The sequence below is a fragment of the Schistocerca piceifrons genome, chromosome 2 (assembly GCF_021461385.2).
Source record: "Schistocerca piceifrons isolate TAMUIC-IGC-003096 chromosome 2, iqSchPice1.1, whole genome shotgun sequence".
Lineage (NCBI taxonomy): Eukaryota > Metazoa > Arthropoda > Insecta > Orthoptera > Acrididae > Schistocerca > Schistocerca piceifrons.
In genome coordinates, this window is record NC_060139.1 from 271,447,703 (window position 1) to 271,461,515 (window position 13,813).

General features: G+C 42.1%; 1 protein-coding gene across 2 annotated transcripts in view; it reads left to right on the forward strand.

The window, feature by feature from the left end:
* Nucleotides 1-555: 555 nt before the first annotated feature.
* Nucleotides 556-13,813, forward strand: part of LOC124776503 (cytochrome P450 6a2-like) — a 53,878-nt gene continuing 40,620 nt past the window's right edge. For both annotated transcript variants that reach the window (XM_047251523.1, XM_047251524.1), the window contains exons 1-2: nt 556-1,263; nt 9,978-10,302. In XM_047251523.1, coding sequence (XP_047107479.1) covers nt 953-1,263; nt 9,978-10,302 — 636 coding nt within the window. In that variant the 5' untranslated portion in view covers nt 556-952. The remainder of the gene's footprint in view (nt 1,264-9,977; nt 10,303-13,813) is intronic.

The following is a 13,813-nucleotide window of genomic DNA, read 5'->3' on the forward strand; positions in this document are numbered from 1 at the left end:
ATATTTAAGGTTTTCATTTGAATCACCCTCGTATACAGAACTCTGTCCCGAGACCGAGTAACACTCACAGAGTACTGAGTACACTGAACATGCGCCTTTCGTGGTCAGATACAACAGTACAATCTGCGATCTTGCCTATCACCTGCATTTATGTTCAAGCAACCATTTCTGGCGAGGTTTCTATAATTTCGTTCAACCCATGTATCTCTCTGGCCACATCACGGCTCAGCATTCGTTCAGAAACGCAATGAACACTGATCCTTAATGACTGGTTACTGTCTCTATGCCACGAACGCCACGTGCCATTAATCCAAACGGCACAGTTTGTTCGGTTTTAGCGCTTACAGAAAAGCTGTTACGATGCGAGAGCTTGTAGGACCTGGCTCTGTTCGCCAGCAGCTGCGGGAGTCTTCAGTGTTTGCACAGCAGATTGCCTCGCGATTATATTACGTCACTGCCTCCGTCAAGTTCAAAATACTTACTTGCCGTGACTTGCGCGGTCCCTTATCTGCCCTCCGACACCGTCCTGGCGTCTTCAGAGGCAGATAGTAGCCATCGCAAGTTTCACTCGTCAAAGACCGGGTCGTGATAGACATTCCGCGCCAATCAGGCAGCGCTTGCCCAAGTAGGAGTGAAAGGGCGCGGGGTTCGTGTCGGATGACGTATCGCCGTTCTGGATCTGAGCAGCGCTCAAACAACAGTGCGAGATTCCTGTAAAACTACCTTACGCGTGATCGATGCCATCTAATAACGCGTGGTAAGCTACGAACATAACTGTTTCCGACGTAAGTTACGCTACAGCGTGTGCCGAATAGTAAATGCGAAAACCTTCGATCTGTAGCTGAGAAGTAGAAACGTTTTTCCTCACAACGAAACAGTTCCCTGCAGTGTTGCTATTTAGGCACATCACTGCATCCAGTTGGTGACTGACGAATGCAGACACTGCCCCGGAATGTGGCTCTGGTACAGTCTGGTGCTGCTCGTAGTGGCTGCTGCCTTGTTCCTTCTGTACCTGTACTCCGTCAACCAGCATTGGAGTAAATTGGGGATCCCGCACCCCAAGCCGGAACTCTTCTTCGGAAACACACGCCGCTTTTTTCTACTCAAGGAATGCCTGCCAGAGGCACTGGACAGGGTCTACCACCAGCTGGAGGGGCTGCCATTTGGAGGGTTCTACCTCATGATGACGCCGTGTCTTGTCGTGAGGGACCTCGGCCTCATCAACAGAATATTTGTTGGGGACTTTGGACATTTCCATGACAGGTAAGAGCATACCATTGACAAACACTTCTACAGGAGAAATTGATTTTTTAACCGTTTTGTTATGGCAGATGTGCTGAAAATGCTGTCTTAAAACACAATAATTTTTCGAACCAGTTGTTGCAGTACGAAATATAGGTACGTAAGTGAATCCACTCTTTCTCAAGTTATGAGAGAGCGGAAGCTTATCTACATATTGCACAGTACCAAACAACAGTTCTTAGAGTCGAAGCAGATGAAAGGAACAGGTTGGTCCCGGCGGAGGTTCGAGTCCTCCCTCGGGCATGGGTGTGGGTGTTTGTCCTTAGGATAATTTAGTTTAAGTAGTGTGTAAGCTTAGGGACTGATGACCTTAGCAGTTAAGTCCTATAAGATTTCACACACATTTGAACATTTTTGGAAGGGATATGGTGAATGAGGAATGAGTGAGACATCAATGTAGCCTAGTGTCCATTTTATTCATTCTGTTCGTAGAGCAGCAGGCAAGGAAAACTAGGAACAAATGTTTATACTCACGATGTCGGAGATGACAAACAGCTAGAGCGGACTGGACTGTTGGTCGCAATAGAAATAGTATCTTGGAAAGAGGATATTGTACGAAAACCACCAAAAGTAAAATTATGAAAATGAAATCTAGTATTGTAAAGTGGTTGATGCTAGGGCAAGATTATAAAATGAGGCGGTACAAATAGGAGGTCAGATTTACTATAAGGGCAAGTAAGTAATTAACAATGCATGAAGTAAGAAATGAACGAAAACATTTAATATCAACAAAAAATTGTCTCTAAAAGTGTAATAATTTAACATCAAATACAAATTTAAGTACTAGGAAGTTTCTTTTGAAAATATTTGTCTGATGTGTATCGTTGCATGGAAGCGAAATGTAGACGATGAGCTCTGTCTAAAAGTGGAGAGCAGAATTTTTTCAAAAATAATAACGCAGACGAGCCTTCAAGATTAGATCTCTACACTGTAGAAGTACTGAAGACCTTTGACGACCGTTCCGTGCAACTAGCATCGCAGCCAAGTCGAAGGAATCACAAGGTGCTAGCGTCAATGTTTAGTGTGTGGAACAGAAATATTGTGACAAGTACTTAAAAAGAAAATCAGGTGCAGAAGTGCCGGTACGAAAGCCAACGGACTTACAACACAGTCTACATATGCAATCTTCAAGGTTCTTCTGTGTTATTATTGTTCAAAAAATTCTGTTCTCCAATTTTCGACAGAGCCCATCATCTACGTTTCACTTCCATGCAATGACATTTTCAGAAAAAAATCTTTCTAGCACGTACATATTTGTATTCGATGTTAAACCGTTACTCTTTTAGAGAAAATTTTTTCTTGTTACTTAATGTTTTCATATATTTTTTACTGCATGTGTTGTTAATTACTTACTTGCCCTTATAGCAAATTTCGCCTCCTACCTGTAGTGTCTCATTTTGAAATCTTGCCCTAGCATCAATCACGTTACAATTTTAAATTCCATTTTCCTAATTTTACTTTTGGTGGTGTTCTTATGATATCCTCTTTTCAAGACACTTCATATTCCGTTCAACTGTCCATCAAAGCCCTTTGCCATCTCTGACGTCGTAAGTTTGAACATTTGTTCTTTGTTTTCCTTCCCTGCTGCTCTACGAACAGAATGAATAAAATGGACGCTATGCTACAATGATGTCTCTCTCATTCCTCGTTCACCATATTCCTTTCCTCTGCTTCGACTCTGAGAACCGTGATTTGGTACTGTGTAATACGTAGATAAGCTTTCGCTCTCTCATAACTTCAGAAAGAATGGATTCGCTTACATATTTATATTTCGTGGATTGTGTGCTATGAATTGCATCGTCAAAGCACAACTCCCGCAACGACACTCACACTGTAGCGTCTTCAAATTAAACGAGAGACTTGTTCTTGGACTTTGTAATACGCCACAGGCATGCATAATCTAATCGCAGACTAGCTAATATAGTAGTTTCAGCTTTGCAGAAATGATCACAGGAGCGTATTTTTCTTCAAACAGCAAACATTTGTCGTGTCATTCACATCTCTGTAAACTGTTTATTTCACAACCTCTACTATAAAGTTATCTTGAGGAGTTTCATCATACTGTAGATGAATAATTGCTCAAGTCGCCAGTACCTTTTGTGGAACACTTCATATTCAATCTGAGTCACTCGTGTAAAAGTGAACACTGATATCCAATGTTTGCTACCTGTAGCACGTGTTGTTCTGGAAATCAGAAATTAAATTCTTGTAGACTCCGGTTGCTAATTGCTGTGCTGTTGGAAGACACTGTTCAAATTGAAATTCCATTTTAGATATGACGTAGCTTTTATTTCAAGAAATGTATGACATGTTTGCTGTATTGAATTTCATACATTCCGTCCTGCCGGTTTTCTTTCTAACCCATCGTCCAGGAAATCAGTAGAACAATACAATTTTCACATGTCATACAACATGCTACAAGTGCACATTATACTATAGTTTAAGTCAGAACACATACAAAACGATCACCGAGTGGGTCCTATGGCATACTCAATTGCTCAGTAAAATTTTGATGTTTTACGTATGTCAAATTGAAATAACGCACTAATTTTACATCTCATACCGGAATTTACCTGCAAAAAATTTCGCATGTGCTCCAGTTGTACAACACGGGACGATAACGCACACACGTTACAGCATATTTGTCCGTGCTACGTCACTTAATAAACAACTTTTTCGTCTCACACTGGATTTTAGATGTTTTACATATACAGGTAGCATAATTCTGAACCTCCGTATCTCGGAAATGGATTAATATATCAAGAAATTTTCGATGTTGTTTGATTTCTAGCTCATAGGATTATATAGTAAAAATTATAGCCACTTATTGTGCTTAGGCATCTTGGAATCCGCCGCTCGGTTTTGACACGAAAACATGGTAAAGAAGTGCTATTTTCCAAGTTTTCTCTGGAACTGTCATTGAACTAATGATGCCTCCATAAACCCCCTAATAACACTGTAGACCAAATCAAATGCAAAGAGAATCAACCGATCTGCTCCATTTGCCCAAGTGGGAGGAAATTTGTAATGTTTATACTTTTTCCCAAGTACTGAGTATAGTGACAGTAAGACGATCCTTCTGTTGGGTATACAAATAGTCCCCAGCCCAAGGGTTATCATAAACAAATAGCAGCACCTTTCTATCACCAACAGAACAAAAGGTATGAGCATCAGAAAAATCCCATTTTTACACGCAGCGTTTTGAAATATATTTGTTAGCATGCTGTCGCACGCGTATCGATTCTGTGCAGGCTACCTACCGGTGTGCAGAAAGGTACTTTTAGTAACTCTACATCCCCAGCTTTTGGCACTTCAGCTGCGAATGTTGCGTAGCAGGAATGACAGCTGGCAAGCCACTGTGTGAGGACGATCGTTTCTGATTTTCTTGTCATCGTCATTTCGCGAGATATGCGCTCTAAAACCTGCTATGTTGCCTTGGGATCCACGCTGTCGCGATTTTGACACTAATCTTCCACATAATTCTCGACGCCTCTAATTTCATCAGCTGTGTAGCTATCTTCAGTGCAATTATATCCAAGTCATGGTGACTTCGTAAATAAAATCGCACGTGGTACCACTTCACATTACACATAACAACAAACTGTTAAACTGTCTGTAATGTCAAGTGGTACCATGTGTGATTTTATTTACGATGAGTCGTCATGACTTCGATATAACTCAAGATAGCTACACAGTAGCCGAAATCGATCTACAGTAAACAGATTAGAAGCTTACGGCCGATGCTGTCTCTCCTCCCATCATGTATCTGAAAACTCAGAGTTTTTTTTTGTATCTTCACTCATGCCCATTAACACGACTGTCCATGATATTTAACAGCTTGCCTGTAGTGAATAAAATGCTAGCGAGAAAGCACAATTTTGTTCTCCTACTTTTGCAACCAACATTTCTGAATTACTCAAAAAGAAACGAGAATAGTTATTAATTTTTATACTTTTCGTCAATCTTACAAGGTCTTAACACTCAAATTAACCTTGGATTTCGGCGAAGTGTCCACTGCCATCAACTAGTCAAAAGTTTTGATTAATATTGACACGCCACTAGAACCAAAATAAAATAACAAACAGTAACAAGTTAAACGTCATTTCTTCTTAGTTGTAAGGGCGTTTCATTTATACTTCTATTTCGTCGCAGTACTGTACAGGCATTTATACTGCTTATAATTCCCATTTGATTATCAATAAGACTTTCGAAAATAACTTGGATGGAAGGAAATGATAAGCTTTTAAGTAATACTATCAAACATTCCAATAAATCGTGTCAATATACAGTTCTGAACTATTTAATATAAACTTTTCCTAACATAACTGGTCGTGTCTTGACAGACCTAACTAGAAGGAAAGACATTATTGCCTTTTGAACTAAAGTATAGACATATAAGCAGCGAGTAATTAACACATTACGGTATCCTTACGTTTCATATTAGACATGTAGCTGCTGCTCGCCATATAGGATTCCTTGATCACAATACTTGGTGGGCTTGTCGCTCGTGCAATTACTGCATAGGCTCAGCCTAGGACAGATATCTTGTATCCGCTGTAGTTGCATAGTTAAGACGACTTACTAATGTAGATACACAAAACCGGCTGCCGCAGTCACCGCTGTACAATATTTTAAGGCCCAGAATTATCTACTCGTGTACACTGGCTGGTGACAGCACTGCGCCGTCGTTATCTACAACTGACTGTCACTCAATGCTAGTCTCTTTAAGCAGGGCCCTAAACTCAGAAACGTAGAGGACAGCCCCGACTTTTGAGGCCGAAGACAACGGTCATAATTTTGTTAGTAAATCCTTCCCTCCGGACGATATCAGTTATTTATAAACAAGAATAAAGAAAATAATATAATGTACAACATAGTTTTGAATTAAGTAGTTTTTTTTGTCATCAGCCTTCCGACTGGCATCATGTGGCCCGCCACGAATTCCTTCCCTTTGTCAAAGTCTTCATCTCAGAGTAGAGCTTGCATCCTACGTCCTTAATTATTTGCTGTATGTATTCCAATCTCCGTCTTCTTCTACAGTTCTTACCCTCTACAACTCCCTCTAGTACCATGGAAGTTATTCCCAGGTGTCTTAACAGATATCGTATCATCCTCTCCCTTCTTCTTGTCAGTGTTTCCCACACATTCCTTTGCTCTCAGTTTCTGCGCAGAACCTCTTCATTCCTTACCTTATCAACCCACGTAATTAAATTCGTCTGCAGCACCACATCTCAAGTGCTTAAATTCTCTTGTGTTCCGATTATCCCACGGTCAAAGTTTCACTACCGTGCAATGCTGTACTCCAGACCTACATTCCCAGCAATTTCCTCCTTAAGTGAAGGCCTGTGTTTGATACAAGTTGATTTCTCTAGGCCAAGAATGACCATTTTGTCAGCATTAGTCTGCTTTGGATGTCTTCCTTGCTCCGCCCGTCATTGGGTATTTTGCTGCCTAGGTAGCAGAATTCCTTAATTTCCTCTACTTAGTTGCCATCAATCCTTATGTTCAATTTCTCACTGTCCTCAGTTCTGCTGCTACTCATTACTTACCTGTTTATTTGATTTATTCTCGATCCTTATTACAAACTCATTACACTGTTTATTTCACACAGCAGATTTTGTAATTCTTCGCTTTCACTGAGTATAGCTATGTCATCAACGAATCTTATCATTGAAGTACTTTCATGTTGAATTTTAATTCCATTCTTGATCCTTTCTTTTATTTCCATCGTTGCTTCTTCCTTGTATAGATTGAACAGTAGGGGCTAAAGACTACATGTCTATCTTACACCCTTTTTAATCCGAGCACTTTCTATTTGGTCTTCTACTCTTGTTATTCCTCTTGGCTCTTGTCCATGTCGTACACTAACTTTCTCTCCCTATAGTATACCGCTGTTTTCCTCAGAATTTCGAATATCTTGGACCTTTTTGTCATTGTCGGACGGTTTTTCCAGATAGACAAATCCTTCGTTTTCCTTTCATCTTGTTTCCATTATCAGCAGCAACGTGAGAATTGCTTCTCTGGTGTCTTCAACTTTCTTAAAGCAAAACTGATCGTCACCTAACACATCCTCAACTTCCTTTTCCATTCTTCTGTATATTATTCTTGTAAGCAACTTAGATGCACGAGCTATTACGTTGATTGTGTGATAATTCTGGCACTTGGTAGTTCTTGCAGTCTTAGTGATTTTGTGGACAATATTTTTCCGAAAGTGAGATGGTATATAGTCAGACTCCGTAAATTTTACACACCAAATTGTATAATCGTTTTTTTGCAACTTTCTCCAATGATTATAGAAACTCTGATGTAATGTTATCTATCCCTTCTGCATTATTTAAACTTAAGTCTTCCATAGCTCTTTTAAATTCTGATTCTAATACTGAATGCCCTATCTCTTCTATATCGGCCCATGTTTCTTCTTCTATCACACCAGGCAAGTCTTCCAAATCATAGAGGGATTTAAGGTATTTATTCCACGTAAATTTATTTCGTTCCTAAGTGACTTGTTTATCTGTATTTTCTAAATTTTCCTGGACATTTTTGTGCTTCCTTCTTTCACTGATCAGCTGAAGTATGTCTTCTGTTGCCAATGGTTTCTTCACAGTTACCTTCTTTGTACTTATGTTTTTCTTTCCAACAACTATGATTGCCCTTTCTAGAGATTTCTATTCCTCTTCAACTCAAGTGCCTTGTGAGCTATTCCTCATCGCAGTATCAGTTTCACTTTGGCAAGCTATGGACCGCATACAACTTAAGACTTATTGTGTTTCTTTTTCTTCCGTTCTTCCAAGTACTTCTTCATTTTCTCGCCAACTGCTCGTCTCTGCTCATCTGTCCACACTTTCTTGGGTCGAGGTTTTTGCTCATCTTCTTCATAGTTTGCGTTTTCTATAAGTAGCCTAAAGTGATTCTTGTCACGTACTATTTCTTCTGTATCTATTCATCGTCAGATTGCGACGTCGACATTTATACCTGAAATGTCGTTGTCGGTGTAGGTTTGCTATCAGTTCTGATAGGAACAAGCCTATCACCGAACAGTTCAAAATAAAATACCCTCCATCCTGCCTTAATATTGATATCGAATCCTACTCCCGTTACACAATTTTCTGTTGCTGTTGCCAATGACCTATACTCACCTGACCATAAATCCTGGTCTTCTTTCCAATTCACTAAGCTGAGCCTGGCTATATCTACATTGAGCCTTTGTATTTCTTCATCAGATTTTCTAGTTTCCGTACCACGTTCAGACTTCTCACATTTTATGCCCCACTCATAGAACGTTATCCTTTCGTTGGTTATTCAATTTCTTTCTCATGGTGACCTCCCCCTTGGCAGCCCCTTCCCGGAGATGCGAATGGGCGACCATAACGGAATCTTTTGCCAATGGAGAGATCATCATTACGCTTTTTCAGTTGCAGGCCATATGTCCTGTGGAATACCGTAGTTTACGTTGCCTTCTGCTGGCTGATGCCGTTAGTCATTGCTGATTATTCAGCCCTTAGGGGTAGTTTCCCACTCTAGGGACAGGAGAGTGCCCAGAACGTCTTTCCGCTCTTCCGCCCTGTCCTACAAGGACGTTGACAGAACGAGAGTAGCATTTTATGCCGGAAAGCTTCGGATCCGAAAGCTGATGATTTTTATTCAAAACTAAAGTGGTACCTTTGTTCGAACCCGGGACCAATGACAGGGTTGCTCCATGATGAGATTGTCAGCACCCATGTGAGGTGGGATTGGCAGACGAGATTGACCGAAAAACGGAGGAAAGCATTGAGTTTGAACAAGCAGTAACAAGTTTTATAATTACTTACCCAGTCATACAAAATGTAGAAAAACTAGAATGCTACCAGATTAGATGAGTGTAGACCGAAGGATTAATAAGTACCGAACATACGAGAAGTGATCTTGTTATTACGAGTTACGTTTCTCTGCAAATCCGTCCATCGCCTAGTCGTCTGAGAAGTCTGAATTATTCTTCACGAACCAGAAGCCTTCACTGGCACTTGTTGACTCAGAGTGACTCATGAGAGTATACTCAGCGCTACCAACATGATCACTAGCATTTCACTACACCCACTTGCCCAACAGACATTTCCTATTTGGTAATGCAACTGAAATCAGGGGCACAGATGGAATAAGTAGAGTACAAGACGTGATCCGGCATTGACGCTGTGACTGGTAGCCAAGATGTTAGACCATTTAAACACATATCCCACCACCCTGCCCAAGCGGCTCTGAGATGTCTGAGACAGCTACTTAACTCCATAGTTTAATGGCAAATATAGATTAATAACGCATTTCTTTGTATTTATGATTTCTTAAGTACTGCTTTCATTTCATGTAATGTGTTCGACACACTGTTAGTTTCAACACTGTTCCAGCAGGCAGCAGCTATTAACACGATCGAGACAAGAGGCACTAAATTATATGACAGACAGAGTAAGTCTCACCAGAAGGAACCAGTACAGTGTAACATTTAATTTGCTTTACTTCAGGTGCTACAGGATCACACATTACATGTTACCGTTACTGAAAAAGTATTTTACAGTGGAAGTAGTTGTATGACGCTGTGTGGTAGGAAGCTCGATAAAGCTAAGCCAACTGGAAGTCTGCTTCTGTTGTTGTGATGAGACCACCTATAGTTCTCTTAGTCGCATGTGTCACCTCTTGTCTGGCAGGATGAACTTCCCACATTTCAAGAGGGACCCCATGACGCACCACCTTTTCACGATGGGCGGCTCCCTGTGGAAGGAGATGCGTCTGCGCATGTCGCAAGTGTTCTCCGTGGGCCACACGCGCCGCGTCTTCTTCCTGATGCAGGAGTGCTGCTCGCGCCTCCAGAAGTCCGTGGATGTGGCCGTCCGGCGACAGCCTGGCTGCGAGGTGGAGCTCAAGCAGCTGCTGTCCACGTTCACCACTGACGTCATCGGCGTGTGCGCCTTCGGCATCGAGTGCGGTGCCATTGATGACGTCAACTCGCAATTTCGTCGTATCAGTAGCATGGTGAGTGCCACACTCTTTCTACAGTGGCTTCTAGGCAGACATGCGAGGCACCGAGCGAAGTGGTGCAGTGGCTAGCACTCGCATACAAGAGGACAAGGGCACAGCTTCGCGTCCAGTCAACCGCATTGACGTTTTCCGTGATTTCCTTAAATACAGGCAAATACTGGGATGGTTCCCTTGAAAGGTCTCCGCCGATTTCCTTGACCATTCTTGGAACAGTCTGTGCCTGTGCTCCGTCTCTAATTGTTAGGTTTGGATATTATTTTGGCCTCTCTATAATTTCTGTTCCTTACGCAAAAACTGATGTGCGTAGCTCACACAGAGCAGAACGATGCAGATAAGTAATCTTTGACTATTGCTACAATATCTTTGTGTTGCTAGAGCGCCTCTGCCTGACAGCTCTAATATTGAGACGCGTAGCTCACACAGAGCCAAACCATGCAGCTGAGTAATCTTTGACTGTTGATACAATATCTTTGTGTTGCTACATCGCCTTTGCCTGAGAGCGCTAACAAAGTTACGCGCATGCTTACATAAGCATTTTTGAGTAGCAGAAGTGTTTTCAAGAATGGTCAGGAAATTTTCTTTATAGCTGAGATATGACATTGCTGGAATTGGAGTATGATTATTTTTGATTCAGTTATGGAGAGGGAATCTAAGGAGATTATTTATGAGTTCTCGGATGTTGACATATTGAGATAAGCACGCTGCCACACAGCATTGTCTTGTGTTACTGAGATTGTTGTGATAAAACTCAGGTAGTAGGTTTGTTATACGGGTTGCTCTGATAGGAAGATGAGATTACCCCTGCTTAAAGTTATTCCTTAATGTCATGTTATGTACACTATGTGATCAGAAATATCCGGAAAACCCCATAAACATTCTTTTCTCATATTAGGTGCATTGTGCTGCCATCTACTGCCAGGTACTCCATATCAGCTACCTCAGTAGCCATTACATATCGTGATAGAACAGAATAGGGCGCTCCGCAGAACTCACGGACTTCGAACGTGGTCAGGTGATTGAGTATCACTTGTGTCATACGGTCTGTACGCGAGATTTCCACACTCCTAGACATCCCTAGGTCCACGGTTTCCGATGAGATGGAAACGTGAAGGGACACATACAGCACAAAAGCGTACAGGGCGATCACCTCATTTGACTGACAGAGGCCACCGACAGTTGAAGAGGGTCGTAATGTGTAAGAGGCAGACATCTACCCAGACCATCACAAAGAAAATCAAAACTTTATCAGGAACCACTGCAAGCACTATGACAGTTAGACGGGAGGTGAGGAAACTTGGATTTCATAGTCGAGCGGCTCCTCATAAGCCACACAGCACGCCGGTAAATGCCAAACGACGCCCCACTTGGTGTAAGGAGCGTAAACGTTGGACGATTGAACACTGGGTAAACGTTGTGTGGAGTGACGAATCACGGTACACAATGTGACAATCCGATTGCAGGGTGTGGGTATATCGAATACCCGGAGAACGTCCTCTACCAGCGTGTGTAGTGCCATAAGTGAAATTCGGAGAAGGTGGTGTTATGGTGTGGCCGTGTTTTTAGCTTTTCTTGGAGAGGGCTTGCTGCTCTTGTTGTTTTGCGTGGCACTATCACAGCACAGGCCAACATTGATGTTTTATGCAGCTTCTTGCTTCCCACTGTTGAAGAGCAATTTGGGTAACGAGATAGCATCTTTAAATACGGGCGAGCACGTGTTCATAATGCACGGCCTGTGGCGGAGTGATTACACGACAGTAACAACATCTCTGTCAAAGACTAGATGGCACAGAGTCCTGACCTGAATCCTACAGAACACCTTTGGGATGTTTTGGAAAGCCGACTTCGTGCCGGGCCTCACTGACGAACATCGATATTTCTTTTCAGTGCAGCACTCCGTGAAGAATGGGCTTCCATTTCCCAAGAAACTTTGTAGCAACTGATTGAACGTACGCCTGCGAGAGTGGAAGCTATCATCAAGGCTAAGGGTGGGCCAACACCGTACTGAATTCCAGCATAACCGATGGAGGGCGCCACGAACTTGTAAGTCATATACAGCCAGGTGTCCGGATACTTTTGATCACACAGTGTAAATACGAGGGTCACTCCAAAAGAAATGCACACTATTTTTTTTTCAAATTCATCATTTATTTCACATGTTTGAAAGTTTTAGAGTGTGTATATACATTCTTTAGGAACAATATTTTCATATCTCCACATAATTTCCATGCCTCGCGACTGCCTTACGCCATCTTGGAACCAGCGCCTGTATACCCGCACGGTAAAATTCTGGACCAACCTGTTGGAGCCACTGTTTGGCAGCGTGCACAAGGGAGTCATCATCCTCAAACCTTGTTCCACGAAGAGAGTCTTTCTGTTTCCCAAAGAGATGATAGTCAGATGGAGCCAGGTCAGGACTGTAAGGCGGGTGTTTCATTGTTGTCCATCCGAGTTTTCTGATCGCTGCCATGGTTTTTTGACTGACATGTGGCCGTGCATTGTCGCGCAACTGCAAAACATCCTGCTTTTGCCGATGCGGTCGAACACGACTCAGTCGAGCTTGAAGTTTCTTCAGTGTTGTCACATATGCATAAGAATTTATGGTGGTTCCACGTGGTATGATGTCCACAAGCAAGAGTCCTTCGGAATCGAAAAACACCGTAGCCATAACTTTTTCAGCATCAGGTGCCGCTTTAATTTCTTTTTCTTGGGTGACTTTGCTTGATGCCACTCCATTGATTGCCTCTTCGTCTCTGGTGAAAAATGATGGAGCCATGTTTCATCACCTATCACAATTCTTCCAAGAACTTCATCTCCACCATTCTCGTAATGTTCCAAAAGTTCGCTGCATACCTTTTTTCTTGTTTCTTTGTGCCACTGTCAACATCCTGGGAACCCACCTGGCACAAATATTTTTTTAACGCCAACACTTCCAGTATGCTGCAAACACTCCCTTTCCCTGTCCTAGTGTAGCGTGACAATTCCTTCACTGTGATGAGTCTGTCAGTAGTCACCAATTCGTTAACTCTCTGCACATTGTCTGGAGTGAGTGCAGTTCGAGGCCTGCCACTGCGAGGACAATCCTCAATATTGTCGTGCCCGCTTTCATTATGTAACATGCTTGCCCACCGACTAACTGTACTGCGATCGACCGCAGCATCACCGTACACCTTTTTCAACCTCTTGTGGATGTTTCCCACTATCTCGTTTTCTCAGCACAGGAATTCTGTGACAGCACTTTGCTTCTGACGGACGTCGAGTGTAGCAGCCATCTTGAATACCTGCTGTGACGGTGCCACTCACGGGAACAGGTTGAACTAAGTTTGAAAACAAGCGGGAAGGATGTATGCACTGTAAAACTTTCACACATGCAGAATGAAAACTATATTTTTACAAAAACAGTGTGCATTTCTTTTGGAGTGACCCTCGTACTATTACGAAAATTCAAGTGATTTTTAAAGTGTTACTCTTGAATGTAAAGTTTCATTTGAAGTTTTCTCGCAAGTCA